This window comes from Trachinotus anak, unplaced genomic scaffold (genome assembly GCF_046630095.1).
Source record: "Trachinotus anak isolate AG129_WGS33_773 ecotype Australia unplaced genomic scaffold, CSIRO_AGI_Tana_v1 ptg000024l, whole genome shotgun sequence".
Taxonomy (NCBI): Eukaryota; Metazoa; Chordata; class Actinopteri; order Carangiformes; family Carangidae; genus Trachinotus; species Trachinotus anak.
Window position 1 is genome coordinate 2597654 of NW_027273875.1, and position 20234 is coordinate 2617887.

Below are 20234 nucleotides of genomic sequence, written 5' to 3' on the forward strand. Positions count from 1 at the left end.
GGACTCAACATGAAGGGCTCACAGCCCTAACATTAAGAAAGAAAGAAAATGGGATGGAAATTATTAAATTATTGCCAAATAATCTGTTAATTGACTTTTTTCTCTAGTATGTGCTGTGGACCATTGCTTTATCACTGGTATAGATACACAGCCTTAATGTTAAGTATAGAGTGCACTTTGACCTCTTTCCTACTCCACCTTAGCAACACTGAAACTGGGTTACAGTTTATGTAGGTTTTTAAGGTTAAGACATTGAACACAGTGAGGAAAAACAGAACTACATTTCAGGTTATGACTTGATGCTTGACTTTGAGACTCAGCCCATCTCTGCTGTAAACACAGAGCCCGACAGCCCGACTAATGACGACTGTTCAGCCCACTGGAAAATTTCTATTTTCTAGGTCAAGTGTTGTAGTAGCAAGCAAAACAATATCAAGATCTGCTGGTGTGTGTTTAAAGTTTATTTTCATTTCTTAGAAGAGTGTAAATAAATGAAAATGAAATTATGGTCAACACCAAAATATTTTTTTATTTCGAAAATTGGTGTAAAATTGTTTAAAAATCAATGACAGAACAAACCATGAAAAATAAAGAGGTGTGTGTGTGTGTGTGTGTGTGTGTGTGTGTGTGTGTGTGTGTGTGTACACAAATGCATTAGTGATTTAAAAACAAATTCCACAATTTGTACAAATCTATTGAGATCATAGTTGTTGAAGTTATGGAGTTATGCTGGACTTCGTTATATTGAGATACACAGTAGCTCCTGTGGATGAAGAGGTTTGTAGCTTGGTGGGCAGCGTGTAGGTGTTACTGCCTGGGTTTGCACTATATGACGGTGGGGTTGTTATTTTTCAGTGACAGTTATAACTACGTGTTTTCAGCGGTTGCTACATTAACTCCTCAACAGTCTGTCTCCAGTGCTTCACTCAACAATCTAACAACAGCCTAACTGCACCTATTTATGTATTGTTGTGGGAAGTGAGTCTCTCCAGGGGGGTGAGAGAAGTAGCCTACCAGTGTGCTGCTGCAGTAAAGTGTGTGCCAATAGTCAGGATAGTCAAGTTACTTAATACAGCAGCTAATAAATCAGGACCAAATAAAACCAAGTATAGTTCTGGTGACAACTATTCAATTATACACACAATGTCATGTCTACAAATTTAAAGTTGAGGTTAGGGAAGGCACATAATTAATATTTTACCAAGTGTGAATTTTATCAATATAAGCTTATTTAAAGGCTTCACAATGCCATAGTGTAAAAAAAAGGCTACTGAAAATAAAAACGCAAAGACACAATTACGTTTGAGAAGCAACTGCTGAATACATTAAAAAAAACAAACAAACAAAGCAATACAGTGACACCCCCTCATTCATGTCAATCGTGAATGAACGTCCATAAATCTGCTTTGAAATCATAGGGATAAAGCTTACTCGAGAATTACCACATTTTAACTTTTTATGTCTTGCCGGAGACAGCCAGAGCCGGAGGTATGTTTTCGGTTGCTGTCTGTCCGTCCCTCCCGTTCTCATGGCCATGATATATCTGTAACGCCTTGAGGGAACTTCTTGGCACAAATGTCCACATGGATTCAAGGTTGAACTGATTAGATTTTGGTGTCAAAGGTCAAGGTCACGGTGACCTCACAAAGCATGGTTTTGGCCTTGTGAATGCAATATATCTGTAACGCCTTGAGGGAATTTCTTCAAATTTGGTCCAAACGTTCAAAATGAACTTTGACGCAAGTTGGGTCTAGCATCTCTTGTAGGCTTGATCATTCGAACATCTGAGTAGATGACTTCATCAGCATTATCTGAAAGAAAGAAATATAGACATCTGCAAAATTTTCTATTTTGGAACCGACTGAAGCATTTGTGGATCTCAGTTCTACTCTTGTGGATTTGCATTTTACACGCATGGAGTTTTATAGATAAACTTTTTGCGAAAATTGACTCGTATTGCTTGGTCACTTTCAGAAAGCACGTGATCCCCTGCTGACGAGGCCATTTCTGCTTTTTAGAGTAAGGGCACGCAATCTTCTGTGAGGTGTATGAGCTCAAATAATTGGCGTCAAGTAACGTTTGTTTTGATAACAGTTGTAAGATCTATCTATTTATCTATCTATGATCTACAAATGCTTTTTTGCTTCACAAATAGAAAATTGATTCACAAATGCCTGTTGGAAAGTTGTAAATGTTAGGAAGATATTCACAACTGCTTTTCATTTATTTGTAAATGAATTGAATGTATTCATAGATATTTTTTTTTTATTTGTGGAATTTCTATGTGTGGAATGTGTAGAGATTACACATTTACATGGATTGTCAATCTGTTCACACAATATTGAAATAAATCTACCTCCATAGCTACACTATGTTTTTATTTTGTATTGTATTTAATTGTCTTGGGTATTTGATCTCGCTATTACTATTTTTATTGTTGCACAAGCATGCGATGGATGGGCCACGTTGTCTACAAGTCACACACAGCGTAGCATTCTCCTCATTCTGCAACCACTGATACTGTGTTAGCCATTGTGGTTGACAGTAGCATTTTTTTTCTTCACTGGCTCAATCGGTCTTCACCTGTCTGCACTTGCACTCTCATCATAATTTGTGTCTGAGTTGGAACCTCTTGTTGGCTCTCCCTCTCCACCAGCCTTCTCCTGTCTTTCCTAATTATATTTTTTTTCACTGATCAGCTACCGTTGCGCAGGTCAACCCATACCTTGTGTGTCAGGTACCCTTACTAGAAAATATCAAGGATTTGGGTGGGTTGCGGCAAAAGGTGATAAAGCAGCCTTTTGACTGAATTATAAAGAACTCATAGAAACGTTTTGTCCAACAGGCTTTGTTGAGTAGGCTCCACGTATTATGTGCAATATGCTTTGATTACTTGTCCACCTTCCACCTTCTCTTCTCCTCTCACCTCTTCTCTCCCTCTCTCTATTAAAGAACCCCGACCTGCAGACACCACTTTATCTCTGGAAGACGGCAACATGAGTATTGATGACAAAAGTGCAAGCGGGGAGAGACCAACTGAGCCCCAAGTCAGTGAAGAAGAAAAAGGTACTACTTTGAGCTACAATTACAGTGACTCTGAGGGCCCAATGCACTGCAGAAAACGCATGCAAATAGACAAAGCACAAGCAAATGGAGAAAACCTCTTTATCAGTTTGACAGCACACGCACCGCACATACTCAAAGCACAACCAAATAAACAAATGCGTCACAAATACTCACAACACAGCCAAATAGACAAACATGCTACAAATACACACAACAACCAAATAGACAAATGTGTTGTCAAATAATTGAAGATGTTTTCTGAATTCCCTTCTGCTTAAGTTGCAGTGTATTGAACTCTCAAAGCACTGTGCACAATGCCTTCTGTAGTACCCCTGCCAGAGGGGCAACAAAGCAGTCTAATGACATCATGTACTTGCACAAATATGCCAACATGAAAGGTTTCCTTTCAAAAAAAAAGTTTAATCTGTGACCATTTAGGTCACAGCCTGAACCCCTGATACTAATTTGGTAAAGAATTTGCATAAGTATCATCAATATGCTCGTGAGTGAGACACAGGGTACGTTAAGACATGGGACCTAGGAGAATATCTTTCTCTTACCTTTATTAACAGTCTTGGGTCTTGTTTTTTTACTGAAGTGTGTGATACCAAGAAACAAAACCAAAAGGAGAAGCAGGGATGCAATGCTTGCTGTCACAGCCGCAGTCACAAGACAAAGTAGGGAAGGAGAGCCTAGAAATGCAAACGTTAACCCCAAATGGATGATGTAGAAATGTCATTTTTAGAGCTACTGAGATTCTGAAGGAGAAAACACAGCTTGGTATTTAGACTCCATTTATGTTTGAGGCTGTATGTAAAAGCCAACCTACACTGGTAAATTTTTTTCTTGAATAAATCAATTTAAAAACATGAAATAGAAATGAGGACTTTGTATCAATCAAGGAATGAAATAAGTAAATAAACAGATAAAATGGAATTCAATAATTTCATAAAATACATTACCTTTACAGCTTGTAAGGTGGATAAATGTTTCCTCTCTGCTCACATTGTTTCGGACATTACACGTCAAGACTCCTGTCAGCTGGCCATGTAAGATGATGGTAACATTTGAAACACCGGCTGTGAGTTGTTTATCTGTGTTCCCAGCTCTGGTCTGTATCAGTAAGTTACTATCCAAGGTCAAAATGAACTCTACTCTATCTCCCTCAGAGGAGCAGCTGACCTTCATCTGTTCTGGTGACAAACACATCTGAGACACTGCTGGCTCAGACACTGGAGCTGGAAGACAAACAAATTAAGTCACATGTACCAAATGCAACATAATATATACTGCCAACTCTACAAATTGTCATCTATATATCTTTTTCAATAAAAAAAAAAAAAATAAAAATTTTTAGGTTTAAAAAAACTAAGTTTAGGCTGCAGTCAACAATAAAAACAAATGGAAATAGTAATTTTTTTTCATTTAAGGTGTATGAAAATGTATACTGATATATAAAAATAATATAAAGCATTAGTAATAAAATTCACAAATGTCATGTGCTTTATCTGTATGATAATGAAACTAAGTATATAGGTACCTGCAAAAATATTTTAAAAATAACTACAAGTTGCACATTATATTGATAATCCTTAACTACAAGATAAATACGTGATATGTATGAGATACCTAGCACATTTACATCTACATCTTACATCTGCTGTTGAACATAAACATTTTATTCAAAGAAAATAATTTGAAATGTACTTTTTTACCTTGTATTTCTAGATGGATGTCGATCTTTTGCAATAATTTGCCATCATGATCATATCTTTCAAAAGTGTAATCACCAGAGTCATTCTTTGTCACCGTTTCAAGATTAAATGTTCCATTTGCAAAAAATGCTGAGCGATCACTGTATTTGTTGGTAATTAACACTGCTGCATCACAGTCTCCCTTGATATCTAAAATGACATCAGAATTCCTTCTCAGACTTGTCTTTTTATTTGTACCATTGGTTAGGAGAAAAATCAATGGCTTCCCAAGTGCTCCAAGACACTGCTGAGGTCCAGTGGCTTCAGATAAATTACACTCCATAGCACCTGATAGAAACAAAAACACAGTATTCATTGAAACATTTTTTTAGGTACTGGCTTTCATTTCATTTCAGTTGAAAGATAAGGGAAAAATACAAACCTTGATCATTTCCTTTCAAATGTTAGGTAAATGTCTCTTAAATACACATGTTTTTTCCTGTGCTTTTGACCAGCACCTATTCACTAACTATGAAATACCATAGGTTAACATCCTTGACAGGAGCAAATAACTCATGATGACTTTCAATGTAATATAATAATATAATGTAATATAATATCAGTTTTGAAGAGTATTGAATCAATAAATATTGAGTGAGTGACTGAGTGATATTAAGGATATAATTACCCTGCATTAGTTTACATTAAATGCTCAGACTCCATCAATTTCCTTTTCATTTTTTTTTTATAATTGACATGATAAGTAATTATGACTTATTATATAATAGCTGTTTTTTTTAATCATTTGAAATACAATATAATTAAATCAATGTTGATTTTTGTCTGCACACCAGTGCTATTAACTACACAATTTGTAATAGTTGAAGTTTACCTTTTGCCAGAGCTGTAAGCATTGTGATGATCATATAGATGAAATTCATTTTCTGCTGTAACACAATCAAATTATGTTTAAAGCATAGTAAATGGCTTCCACAGTATAAACAAAAATCAACATATTAAAAGTTGTTTGCTTTCATGTGTGGCCTTTTGACTATGAAGTGGTTTTATTTAAAATAGATCAAATTAAAAAGGTAAATAAAGAAACATTAGATTTGAACCAAATGTCTGGATTATCTGAATACTGCATGCAATACTACATTAAAAGATAATTTACACAACTATTTTAATTATAAACATAAAAAATGTCTCTCACCGCTTTTAGACTCGGAAGTCTTCTTTGTAGCTCATTGACTGGCTTGTGAATTTTCCACTGACAGCAGAGCAGTGTATTTGTGGTCTTTTGGTCTTGCTGTGTGAAGAGAACTGAGGAAGCAGTTGTTTGCACTCAGTCAAGCCCTACTGAAGCACTAAACTGATCTTTTTTTTTTTTTTTTTTAATTATTTTGTATTTTAACTTGAATATGGTTTGTCAGTCTCAAACCATTGAACACTGGCAGTATTAGATACAGAACTTGGTTATCCTCTGCTGTATTTTCATATTTCTGAAACATTTACCTGACTGACTTTTTGAACACAGTTACAATTGCTGCAGCAGATCATGGTGTAGAAGTTTATCTCAAATGATTGTTTTGTTGTTCGAGATGGAAAATGTAATTGTGTATTTGTGTATATGCTCATCTTGCATATGTTGTCTTTTTGAAAACCCAGGGCTAATATTGTGGACCTTTTTAAACCATTAACTAATATACAAATTCAAACATTTATACTGGAATTGTTCATTGTTTTTCTTGTTCGTTGTTAGTTTTTCTTCTCTGTAACTGGATGTGAACCACTGCATTTTGCCCACCTTGCGTTTGCTATCTGTGTTACTTCAAATGTAGTGTGCACTTATGTACTGTGGTGTAATGCTACAGTTTAGCAGCCCAGTTATACTGGGTCACAGTTTATCTGTCTTGCGATATTGGCACCACATTCCAATTACAGTCTCCTCTGTAAAGACCATAGTATCTGCATTGTTAGTTTATGCACCTTTACATTCTGAGAAACATGATGAAGTCTTAATCATATTGAAAACTACATTAATGTAATGTTCAAAATGTATTTATTCACAGGCTTCTCTGAGTCTCTGTAGGAGAATAAACTATTAAAGGACATATTTAATCATCCCACATGTTCCAACATGGCATGTGTTTCAGAAGAGTACATTGTTCACCATAGTGTGCAAGTTTGTTAGAGGAAACTAGAAGGAGGTAACACCTTAGACTTGATATCCGCAAGTTCTGTCAAAAACCACAGCTTTATTTCTGTACTGCGTCTCTGCTCAAGCACAGTGTGCATATGCCTACTGAAAAAAAAAGAATCAAAGATAGTTATAGGAGAATCAACACAGTGAAGATGAATCAAGCTTCATTTGTTTCAGCCTTGACTTGATGCTCACTATCAAATTATGTTAGAGAGAGTCAGGCACCAATAACAATATGTCATGTAGCCCCCTTGAAACTCAGAAGAAACTCACTTTACCTATGGTTTAAAAATCGAAAGACAAATTTTTTTTATAGTACCTACTGTTAGAATCTTAAAAACTGGGTTGAAATCTTGCTGCCACACTGTGGACCCAGGTAACATGAAGAAATATGTGTGTGGAAATGAGTCATTAATGCATGTGATAGTAATGACAGTAGGAACTGGTAACAAATACTTTTGAGTATTCAATATCCTAATCCTCAATTAGTGCACAGTGGCCATTTCAAAGGTAGCACATGTGTATTCTTATAGTTGCACCGTACTTGAGTAAAGTTTAGCACAATGTGACTGATGGTGTGGAAACACTGCTATGCATCAACCTAGTATTTAAAATAAACAACCACACTGAAATTGACCTTTTTTTTTTTATTGCATGATCACAGTCTAGTTACATACAAGTACTTTTGGCTCCATCTTGTGTTCAGGAATGATCTCTGCACTGTTTATGGCTTGTACTTCAAGTTCTCTGTTACAATAGCTGAAAGAACAATACATTTCACATACATTCTCCAGATGTAACCCTATTATTAGTTACAAACCAAGTCCAATGTAAAGCAGAAGACTTACCAGTGTTTCCAGTATGGTAGAAACCAAAAACAGCATTATGCTTTTCTCTTCATTGCTTTTCTCTCAATTTGATTTTAGTTTAGGAGTCTGTGATATGAGAAATAACAGGAAGAAAAATCTGTGAATCTCTGAAATTTAATCATGAATCATATCACTATGTTTGTTTAAAAATGCATGTAAAAGTTTTTATTGAACCTTTGACTATTATTGTTAAATCGATTTGTTTCCAACAGATAATCTACAGAGTCTCTTTTTGTCACTGTTTTGAGCTTAAAGGTTCCATTTGTGAAAAATGCAGTGACTAACTACTCCTGTATTATTGGCTACCTTTAAAATGCTATGGGTATCTTAATCAGAAATTTTTCTACTACTTCATTTAAGTAGAAATAAAAAGGAAAAAAACACTTCATCATGTCAACCTAATGTCAGAAATATCTCTTAACTACTGAATGTATGATTATCTTCCTATACTTTTGACAAGCAACTATTCACTAACTATTCAAAACCATAGGTTAACTGGTTTGTTAACTGTTAAATGTTTTTAACTTCTCTCTCACTGGAATTGATGTTGATAATTTTATCATGTAATTATCGACCTAATAACGCAAATGTGTTACAGGAGCAAACTCCAAAACTTACAATGTAATATAATAGCTGTTCCAAAGTTATTTTAGTCTATACACCAGTGCTATTACGACACAATTTATAATAGTTTAAGTTTACCTTTTGCCAGAGCTGTTGTCAGAGCTGTGATGATCATGTAGATGAAATTCATTTTCTGTTATAACACAATCAAATTATGTTTAAAACATAGTAAATGGCTTCCACAATTAAAAGTTGTTCGCTTTCATATGTGGCCTTTTTCATATAGACTATGAAGTGGATTTTTAGTTGAAATTAGGAAGATACTTGAATAAACATTACATTTGAATAGTTTGTCTGGATCATATACGTAATGCATAATACAGTTTACATAGTATTTTCAAATATACACTCATCGGCCACTTAGGTACACCTTGCTAGTGCTGGGTTGGAACCCCTTTGCCTCAGAACTGCGCTAAGTTTTCGTAGCATAGATTTAACAAGGTGCTGGAAATATTCCTTAGAGATTTTGGTCCATATTGACACAATAGTATCACGCAGTTTCTGCAGATTTGTCTGCTGCACATGCACAATGTGAATCTCCCGTTCCTTCACATCCCAAAGATGCTCCATTGGATTGAGATCTGGTGACTGTGGAGGCCATTTGAGTATGGTGAACTCACTGTCATGTTCAAGAAACCAGTTTGAGATTATTTGAGCTTTGTGACATGCCCTGTTATCCTGCTGGAAACAGCCATCAGGAGATGGGTACACCCCCATACCACACAGAAACTAAAATGTAGTAGCTTTTTACTTATGCTCCATTATCACTCAATCCAATTTGATTTCAAACACCCTTTCAATTCAATATCAACTCCATCTGTAGATATTAATCAATAATCAGTTGTGATTAAACAACCACAACCAGCTGAAACTGTTGATACGAGGCAGGGTGGATCCATGCTTTCATGTTGTTGATGCCAAATTCTTACCCTACCATCCAAATGTCGCAACGTTTTTCCGATCTTCTGTTGTCCAATTTTGGTGAGCCAGTGCAAATTGTAGCCTCAGTTTCCTGTTCTTAGCTGACAGGAGTGGCACCCGGTGCGGTCTTCTGCTGCTGTGGCCCATCTACTTCAAGGTTCAATGTGTTGTGCAGTCAGATATCCTCTTCTGCATGCCTTGGTTGTAACGAGTGGTTTTAACAAGTTTTTGAGTAATTGTTGCCTTCCTATCAGCTCGAAGCAGTCTGGCCATTCTCATCCGACCTCTGGCATCAACAAGGCATTTTTTGCCAGAGAACTGCTTCTCACTGGATATTTTCTCTTTTTTTGGACCATTCTCTGTAAACCCTAGATGCAGGAAAATCCCAGTAGATCAGCAGTTTCTGAAACTCAGACCAGCCCGTCTGGCACCACCAACCATGCCACGTACAAAGTCACTTAAATCACCTTTCTTCCCGATTCTGATGCTCAGTTTGACCGTCGGGTCGTCTTGACCATGTCTACATGCCTAAATGCGTTGAGTTGCTGTCATGTAATTGGCTGATTAGATATTTTTGTTAACCAGCAGTTGAACAGGTGTACCTAATTGTGTGTGTGTGTGTGTGTGTGTCTCTCATCAGCCATAGCATTATGACCACCTGCCTAATATTGACTAGGTCCCCCTTTTGCCACCAAAACAGCCCTGGCCCGTCGAGGCATGGACTCCACTAAACCTCTGTAGGTATGCTGAGATGTAGCAGATCCTCCAGCTACTGCTTGCCCATTTTTTCTGCATCCAACACATCAACTTCAAGGACAAAATGTTCACTTGTTGCCTAATTTATCCCACCCACTTCCAGGTGCCATTGTAACGAGTTAATCAATGTTAAACACTTCACCTGTCAGTGGTCATTATGTTATGGTCGATCGGTGTAGAAAAGAACCTCAGACATCAACCAGTTAGGAATAGAACAACAGACAGAACAACACCGTTATCCCATATGTGGCAGGATTGTCAGAGAAACTTGCAAAAGCTGAGCAACAGCAATCAACACCAACTATCAGCCCCCATTCACACCTCAACCCATGTGATCCAAATGACTCACATGAGGGCAGGTTTGGGCAACAACTCACAAATGAGTCACACCTTGACTCATGTGACCCTAATGACTCATGCCACAATACTAAGTATTGATAAAAATGAATAAAAAGTAGATATATGTAGATAAAAAAAACAAAACAGAAACCATGAGCACATGAAAACCCCTTGGTGGTGACTCAGAGTTGACTTGAACAAATCTGATTTGGTACAGTTCTACAAACCTATACAGTGATTGTTGTTTTTTTTTTCATGAGTACATCCTGATACTGTAGGAGCACTCACTGATACCCCTACCTCTGACTTAAAGAGTTCAGTTTTTTTTACTTGGTTCTATAGCAACATTTTGCAAAGACATGTTTCCTGCAACATATCCTGAGTCAACTTCCTTTATCATGTCAGATAAAGGTATAATGACAGGTATTTATGTTAGTTGTCACAAGAATTAATAACTCACCACATTTGAGATCGCAAGAAATGCCATTTCCATTGAGCTGCATGAAAGTAAGTGTCTTACACTTGTAGTAGTGACTGAGGAAGAAAGCGAGCAAGGATGCGAGGGATTTAACAACGTATAATGGGTGATGACTGTTAACTCTATGCATGGTTCACTACACAAATTACTCTCTCACATCATAAATTACTCCACACTATACACTGTAATTTATACCACATCTATGGAAGTAAATCTGTCTCAATGGATTTTGAAATTATACAGTCTGTGAATTTCTAGCACTGAATTTTTTTGCGTTGAAATTATTTATCTGAATTTTTTTGAGTGTGAATTCAACTTTTTCTAGAGCTAATTTTTCAATGTCCACAAATTCAAGCATTAAAAAACTTAAATCATATATATTCAAGTTGCTCAAATTCGATCCCAAAATTTGAGTTAAAGAAATCTCATTCAACATTCTGGATACCAAGGATAAGCAGTCAATTCTGTCTCTAAATGAACCAACATCCCATGAATCAGGTTATGCTCCATTGGTCAAGTGACGCCAATGATGTGAGCCGGCAGTTATGGCAACTAACAATCATGCAGAGACGCCGAGATTGAAAAGTATGAATGTATTATTAGAAGGTCCTGTAATACATCCATGTCAAAAAGTGGTTAATAGTATGCTGTAAGTGGAGCTGGTGGAGCAGCTTATGCAGACGCCTTCAGCGGCATATGATTGTCTCTAGTGGTATGGCGCTCTTGTTCCACCAGCACATACCATTTCCGTCAGGTACAGCTTGACAGTGGTAGACCACTATCAGACTGACACCAATAAGTTTGTCTTGTCTGCTCTGTTGCTGGGGTAAGTGTGATACCTTGACACTAAAATGACACAAAAAAAAAGTCTTATTCTGGTACTGATCCTAATTCCGAGCTAAAAGCCTCAGCCTTTTTTTGCCTGGCCACCATAGCCAGTCTCCAGACAGAGGCAGAAACCACTGCTTTGTATGATAACAGCCTTGAGATAACTTCTGTTGTGGCAAAAAAAAAAAAAAAAAAAATCAGTGCTGTAAATTCACAGGCTTTACAGTTTCAAAATCTAGTGAGACAGATTTACTTCCATACACATCATTCTAGCCCTCTTTAGCTGCCTCAGTCTGTCTATGTTAAGTCTGCTCTTCTAGATGTTGCCACGTGCAAGCCTCCATATTGCTGCCAGGGTGGTTATGGGACTCTACCATGATTTGACAGTAAGGGAGGAAATAATTGTCTTCATCAGTTGGAGATTAAGTTACCAGACATGGTAAAATGAAGACGAAATTATCAAAGATGCACTTTCGGCGAACTTCTTCACCTGAACTGAAGTGAGTGTAGCTAGTGAGTCCTTCACTCGTAAGTCACTTTGGATAAAAGTGTCTGCCAAATGAGTAAATGTAATTGTAAATGCATAGATATGCTGATTATAGTGATTTTCTTCCTTCACTATCATCTAGTTACCTGTGATGGCATTTGTCTCCATCTTGTGGTTAATGATTGTCACTACTTGCTTACAACTCAGACCTTAAGCTCTCTCGTAATGGCTGTTTTGGAATTACTACCAGAGGTTCCAGATTATCCAGACATCAGCCATGAGTTTTCATTGTTAAATCATTGAGAAATTATAAACTGATGTACACGTTAAGCAAAACAAGCTCAACGTCCTGTTTAAAATTTGTAAAACAATGTTGTCTGTCTTACTCATGTCATATTTGACCTTGTTTTGATGGTTTTCATGAGCAAATGCCTGTACATATCAACAGCAACTATTTAGCATATATTTAGAATTATAGATTTTGTGTAGTATATAGTAGTAATAATTTAATCTTGTTTTTCTAAATTCTTTGTAGACTGTTAAATGAATTATTAAAATACTTACCATTTCATCAATAATGTTTTGATTTGTACACCATACTATTTCTACTACTATTGTTATTAGAGAGGGCAGAGAGGCTGGCAGAAAGGCAATGGTAACTCTGCACTACCCACCGAACCTTGAGGCAGATGGGTTACAGCAGCAGGAGACCATGTTGGGTTCTGCTCCTGTTGGCCAAGAACAAAACCCAAGCCTGGGAGTCATGTTTTTATGACTGCAGTACAAAAATTAACATTATAACTTGTGTTTGTTTCATGCTACTCATAGCATTCAAAATGGGATTGTTATTTTCCTGGCTGTGAAAGGCTGACCTGTAAATCTGTCAGTAGTAGGCTGGTGTTTCCTCTTGTTGTCTGCAATATTGTGTGATAAGAATCAAGGAAGTGCTTTTCTGCCATCTACACTCAGGTACCATCTACACTCAGGCAGCAAGGTTCAATGAAAGAAAGCCTAGATATAATTTATGGTCTTACGGAGCATCTTGCATTTGTCTGAATGGTCAAACTTGAATACAGTCTCTCAAATTTGAACAAATGACAAGTGCTAGTGTTTGGTGCAGAAAGTTGGTAATGCTATGCTTAGTTTAACAGTTTTGAATTATCATTGAAAATATAACCAGTCATTGTGTAGATGTGTTTATTTACCCTGTCAACCTTCTACCATAGTTTAAAAAACACATTATGACAATATCATGACACTTTACATATAAAGCATGCAGTCAGCATTAAGAGCTACATTTCAGGTTATGACTTGATGCTTGATTTTTGAGACTCAGCCCATCTCTGCTGTAAACACAGAGCAGCAGCCCGACAAATGACAACTGTTCAGCTCACTGAGAAATTTCTGTTCAATATCAATGTCTGGAGATATGTGTTTGGCATGTGTGTTTGTCTTAGAAGATCGTAAACATCATCTTCTTCTTTTTCATTCTTTTTCACCATGGTTTGATAGTTTACAAAAGGTGTGTGTGTGTGTACTTGTACTTGCTACATAGTAAGGACCAAAAAAAGTATTTTACTGACAGAGTGAGGACATTTTGGGAAAGTGAGGACATTTTGGCCGGTCCTCACTTTCCCAAAATCAGAATCAGGTTTAGGTTAAGATGAGGGTCAGGGTTAGGGTTAGGCACTCAGTTGTGATGGTTAAGGTCAGGGTAAGGGGCGAGGGAATGCATTATGTCAATGAGTGTCCTCACAAAGATAGAAGTACAAGTGTGTGTGTCATAGAAATGTTAATACAATTATGGATTGGCATTGAGGTCATAGTATGTGACGGTGTTATGGACTTCATGATACTGAGAGATGTTTTAATATTCAGCACCCCTCATGTTTGTAAATGAGTAGTACACAAAATTAGAAACACCTCTCAAAATAAAGAAGTCCAGTACAACACCTCTCTAACTGTGGTCTCAGAAATAATCATATGATCGAATTTACACATTAACGCCATTAACACATTTCTAAAAATACTGACAAAACCTTAACATCATAAACTTCATAAAGGCAAATTTAATGGCAGAGCTGTTAAATTGATTATACAGTATCTAATAAAACAGGAATAACAACAACAAAATTGCCAGTATAGTTTTGGTTAAATGTGTAAATTATATCATTGTATGTGAATTACATCAGTATATGGCAGCCTACATTTCAAACAGGAATTTTTATATACTGACTGCCATAGAAAAGGGACAGTGTCAGACTTTGAATACCCCTGGCTTGGTAAGGTTAGGGTTTAGGCAAAAGCTTGGTCATGACTAATGTTTTCAGAGAGGAGTACTATGTTGACGTGAGTTGGGTCTAGTTTCTCTTGTAGGCTTCATCACTCTAACATCTGAGTAGACAACGTCATCCTCAGCATTATCTGAAAGAAAAAAAATAGACACTTGAAATGCATCTTTGTATCTGTGTTTAAGTGTGCTACCACAGAACAATGACATAACTCAAACGATCAACATTGACACATCCTAAATGCTTTGCAAAGTTATTTTCAGGAATGTTAGATATATTGCACATGTTTCACATACTCAGGGATCCAAACTAACCTTTCCACTGGTAGCACTGGTGCTATACCAACACTCTCAATTGGCCTTTTTTGGTGCAGCATGGTAGCTATTAGTCAATAAATTTACATGCAGATAAACAGTTGTCTTAATTTGCATGCCCCAGTTTTGCATTGATGTATCGACTGACAGTGGCGCGAGGCTTGATATTTGCTAAAATATTTTTAGTCTGAACATTAAATTTCTCTGCCAGAAGTAGTGGCTGACAAAATAGGTCATCCTCTGCTATATCACTTGAAAAGGAAACCTAACAAAGCTGTTATCAAATAAAAGCAAAGTATAACAACAGCATGTATATTTTTAAATGCTACTCTATTATATGCTGTATTTAATTGCCTTGGGTGTACACACAAAGCATAGCATTCTCTGCAAACATAGAAACTGCGTTAGCCATTCAGGTTGAGGGTAGTACTTTTTCTTATTCACTAGCTCAGTTGGTCTCTTCGTGCCTGCACCTGCACTCTCATAATAAGTTGTGTCCAGGTCCGCAGCTATTGATTATTTTAGTTATCAAGTATTCTACCGACTATTCCATCAATTAATCAAGTAATCGGATAAGAACTGCTTTTGTCTTATTAAAGAATGAGATATAAGAAAACAGAATATATAAATAATATCAAAAACAGCCCAATAATCATTGATCATTCGCACAAATGCGCCCGTGTTAAATTTGAACTCACACACTCTCAAAAAATTGTTGCATATGCAAATATTTTGGTCCTCAGTGAGGTTAAGACATGGACAACATTTTCTTACTTTCCCTTACCATCATTAATGGTTCTGTGTCTTGTTTTCTTATTCAAGTGTTTCATACGAAGAAAGAAAACCAAAAGGAGAAGCAGAGAGGCAACACTTGCTGTCACAGCCACAGTCACGAGACAAAGTTGGTAAGTTGTTCCTTGAAATACAAACATTAACTGAAGTTAGATGATGTAGATTTGCTAAACAATTAATCAAAATATTATAATAATTACAATATGGTCAGGGGCAATATCCAAATCACAGGAGGTTAAATGTGTCACAATATCAAGAATTGTGGTGCTACAGAGATGCTCCGTCCCACAAATCATATTCTCTAGACGGAAAGGGGTAGATTATAAGACCCAACAAAAACCTCATCATCATTTATATTTTTTTTATGAAATTCCAATGCAAAAATGACCATTCCAACTGAAATCGTGACTCATATCACAGTCACAGTCACAATGTAATCACAATTTTTTTTTTTTTTTTTGCATATTGAAATACTATGAAAGTGATAGTTAAGGTTATTTGATGTGGGGATGTGTGAGGTAGTCATTCACAGTCAGTGTGTTAGCTGCAGTAGATTAAGATAAACACACTGCCAGTTTAGAGAAGCAGCCGGGAGCACCAGCACAGAACCAGAGCGAAGTGCTGCTGTGGACTGGGCCTGCAGAAGAAACATTTTCGACACTTTTAAAAGACGGCCACCAAAATATAAATGTACACTACATTTAGAATATTTCAAGCGCTTTATCTTCCCTTCAAAACAAAGTGAAGTTTAGCCCTTTCTGATTCACTAAACTGTCCTGTGGCTGTGGTGTAATACTGTGTGCCATAGGTGCGCTTGTGTGTAGGAATATGGTAGTTCAGCGGGTCAGAAAAATGTATTACCAAAGGAAAATGCTTTTTTGACGGGAAGATAAAGTGCTTAAAATATGAAGGAACATTTAAATGGATATAGGATTGTTTTGATGGGTGTCTTTTTAAAAGTGTTTAAAACACTTTTTTTTCTGCTGGCCCCGTGCCCAGCAGCACATCGCTTTGCTCGTGCGCCATGTCCCCTGCTGCTGCTGGAGCAGTGTGCTGATCCACATCTACTGCAGGTAATGCACTGACTGTGCATGACAACCTCACACAACCCTATGTCAAATAACCCTTACTATCCCTTTCATGCTGGAGGCTGTATCTAAAAGCCAATCTGTCCCACCAAGCCGAAAAATTAGTTTGCTTCTTTCATATTTTATTTAAAAAACATGAAATGCCAGTGAGTTTATATCAATGAAGGAATGAAATAAATAAGTAAATAAATAGATAAGAAATAGAATTTCATAAAATACATTACCTTTACAGCTTGTAAGGTGGATAAATGTTTCCTCTCTGCTGAAGTTGTTTCGGACATTACATGTCAAGACTCCTGTCAGCTGGCCGTGTAAGCTGATGGTAACATTTGGAACACTGGCTGTGAGTTGTTTATCTGTGCTCCCAGCTCTGGTCTGTATCAGTAAGTTACTATCCAAGGTCAAAACAAACTCTACTCCAGCTCCCTCAGAGGAGCAGCTGACCTTCATCTGTTCTGGTGACAAACACATCTGAGACACAGCTGGCTTAGACACTGGAGCGGGAAGAAAAATTATATAGTCACATAGTTCATCATACTGATGAAAATGTTTATAGGCCTATTATATAACCAGTAAATTGTAAAAAATTATATGGATTGATTTGTAATAAAATTCACGAATGCTGTTCAGTATATTTATTTCCATAATCCCGATCATTGTACAACACATATGAGCAAAGTCAAACACACAACTTGCTCAGCACAGATATCTTTTAGGATTTATCAAATCATAATTCATTTGGTTTTTAATTTAAACAGTAAGCCCCTCCTTTTTAAAATGTACACGTTATTGGTAAGTGTAAAATGTTAAACGTTTTTAGCTATGCAGTAAATTTTTACATCTACATTGGTGGTGAACATATATATTTTGATTAAATATAACCATTTAAATGTTATGCTTTTTTTGGCCTTACCTTGTATTTGTAGATTGATGTTATTTTTGTGCAATAAAACACCATCAGTAAGTCGATGTGTTTCCAACAGGTAATCTCCAGAGTCTTCTTTTGTCACCGTTTCAAGTTTAAAGGTTCCATTTGTGAAAAACGCTGAGCGATCACTGTATTTGCTGTTAATCACTCCTGTATTATTGGTTACCTTTAAAATGATATGAGTATCCTTTGTCAGAACTGACTGTTTATTTGTACCAGTGGGTAGGTAAAAAATCAATGGTTTCCCAAGTGCTCCAAGACACAGCTGAGCTCCAGTGGCTTCAGATAATTTGCACTCCATAGCCCCTGATAGACACAAAAACAAAATACTCATCAAATCATTTTTCTAGTAACTCGCTTGTTACATTTAATTTCAGTCAAGGAAACAAGGCAAGCCTTTATCATTTCAGTAATTTTGGCTTCATACATTTTCTAAATTATATAGATCAGCATAACTTCTAATGTGATGTAATTGCTCTGTAGTATGACTTAAAATATCCCATCCTCAATATAGTGATTTTGGTCTATACACCAGTAGTATTAACTGCACAATTTGTTAAGTTTACCTTTTGCCAGAGCTGTTGTTACCAGAGTTGTGACGATCATGAAGATGAAATTCATCTTCTGTTGCAACAAAATCAAATTATGTTTAAAACATAGTAAAAGTCTTCCATGGTATATGCAGACATAATTAAACAAATATTAAGTTGTTGCCTTCATATCTGGCCTTTCCCAGTGGACTTTGAAGTGATTTTTGGTTTAATATAGTTGAAATTAAAAACACATTTAAATAAACATTACACGTGAACAACATTAATTATCTGCAGACTGCATAATTAAAGACAGTTTACACTATTTTTTAATATACACACATAAACTGTCACTCACCACTTTTACAATCTTCTTTGTGGCTCACTGAATGGCTTGTGAATTTTCCACTGCCAACAGGGTGGTGTATTTCTTGTCTTTTATTCTAACTGTGTGGAGAGAAATGAGGAAGCAGTAAGTTTTACTCAGCTAAGTCCGACTGAAGCACTAAACTGATAATCTTATCCTTTTAATTCATTTGTATTGTATTCAATTTGATGGCAAAATTACTGAGCTGCATGTTGTATTCAAATAAAAGCTGCTGAGTTTGACTAGAATATTGTCGAACCATATAACATTGGCAGTATTTAAGTTGGATATTCTCTGCTGTGTTTAAGTTTACATTTCTGAATGATGCATTTTGTGTGTGGATGGTGTACTTTTTGAATGCAGTTTGCAATTTATGCTGGAGATTATGGCATAGAAGAATATAATTAAACAGGATGTCCCAATTGCCTTTCTACAAGAAAAGATTCCATTCAGTTGACAGGAGAGATGCACTGTAAGATAAAGTTAAGCTGTGGCCATTAGCTTTGAGGAATAAGGAAGCAGAGTGTAGGGAGAGGATGGAGAGGTTGATATAAGTTTTTAATGTGTAGATCTTTAATGTTAACCTGAAATCTCATCTATTTATCGTTTGCTGTCACAGAAGGGTTTATAGTTTTTCTTCTCTGTAATTTGGCATTAACAATGGCATTATGCCCACCTTGCCTATGTTGTTGTTAATTGAAATGTAGTGCATGTGCACTTCATTGCTCGTTGTTCGTTTTTTTTTTTTTTTATAAACGTTGTTGAGGTGACATACTGCAGTTTAGTAGTTCAGTAATACTGGGTCATAGTTTGCATGGGTTATGTTATTTGCACAGTTCCCTCTATAAAGTCTATAGTGCCTGCATTATCACACCCCTTTACACTCTTCATCAAGGAACTTCATCAAGCATGAATCATATTTTTTTTAAAAATACATAAATGTAATGTTCAAAATGTATCTTCTCATTACAATTGTTCAAAAATACTTAAGGGATAAAATGTCTCTGTGATATTCAGTTGCAGCCCTCTCTCAAACTGAGGTGTGCTTCTCTGTGGGCAAATAAACTATTCAAGGACATTATCTTATCACCCTACATGAACCCTCATGGTAGCTATTTCCAGACATAATCATACGTGTATGTTGCTCACCATAGTGTGCATTACTAAAGTTTGTAAGAGGAAACTAAAAGGAAGTAAGACCTTAGACTTGATAACATCAAGTTCTGTTAAAAACCACAATCTTTTTTGCTATACGCTGTGTCACTGCTCAGCCACAGTGTGCATGTTTACTCAAAAAGAACGAATAAAATATCAAAGGTGGTTAGAAAGGTGGAGTGAGAGATATGGTCATGCCGCGTACTCCGAGGTATCCGGTGGAAGAATCAACATCGTGAAGATGAAACAAGCTTAATTTGTTTCAGCCATGACTTGATGCTCACTATCAAAGAATGGAAAGAGAGCCAGGTACCAATAACAATATGTGGTGTAAACATAAAAAGACAAAAAAGTTTATAGTACCTACTGTTAAAATCTGCAAAATGCAGTTAGAATCTTGCTGCCATGCACCCTGTGGACCCAGGTAACATGAAAAAAATGTGTGTGTGGAAATGAATCATTAATGCATGTGATAGTTATAACAGTAGGAGTGGTAAACTTATA

General features: G+C 36.5%; 1 protein-coding gene across 7 annotated transcripts; it reads right to left on the reverse strand.

The window, feature by feature from the left end:
• Positions 1-509: 509 nt before the first annotated feature.
• Positions 510-18649, reverse strand: LOC139607906 (hepatic and glial cell adhesion molecule-like). 7 transcript variants are annotated; one of them, XM_071461238.1, is made up of 6 exons: positions 18567-18649; positions 18245-18302; positions 17664-17984; positions 4029-4304; positions 3627-3758; positions 510-1811 (listed from the first exon to the last, which is right to left on the reverse strand). In XM_071461238.1, exons 2-6 carry the CDS (start codon positions 18297-18299, stop codon positions 1723-1725), a joined length of 873 nt encoding a protein of 290 aa, XP_071317339.1. In that variant the 5' UTR covers positions 18300-18302; positions 18567-18649; the 3' UTR covers positions 510-1722. The 7 variants fall into 7 exon arrangements, 5 of the variants coding, with proteins under 5 accessions (XP_071317339.1, XP_071317340.1, XP_071317337.1 ...); XM_071461239.1 differs by lacking the exons at positions 3627-3758; positions 17664-17984; positions 18245-18302; positions 18567-18649 and adding exons at positions 4782-5108; positions 8535-14689; positions 15655-15786; positions 16975-17185; XM_071461236.1 differs by lacking the exons at positions 17664-17984; positions 18245-18302; positions 18567-18649 and adding exons at positions 4782-5108; positions 5653-5704; positions 5974-6653.
• Positions 18650-20234: the final 1585 nt, after the last annotated feature.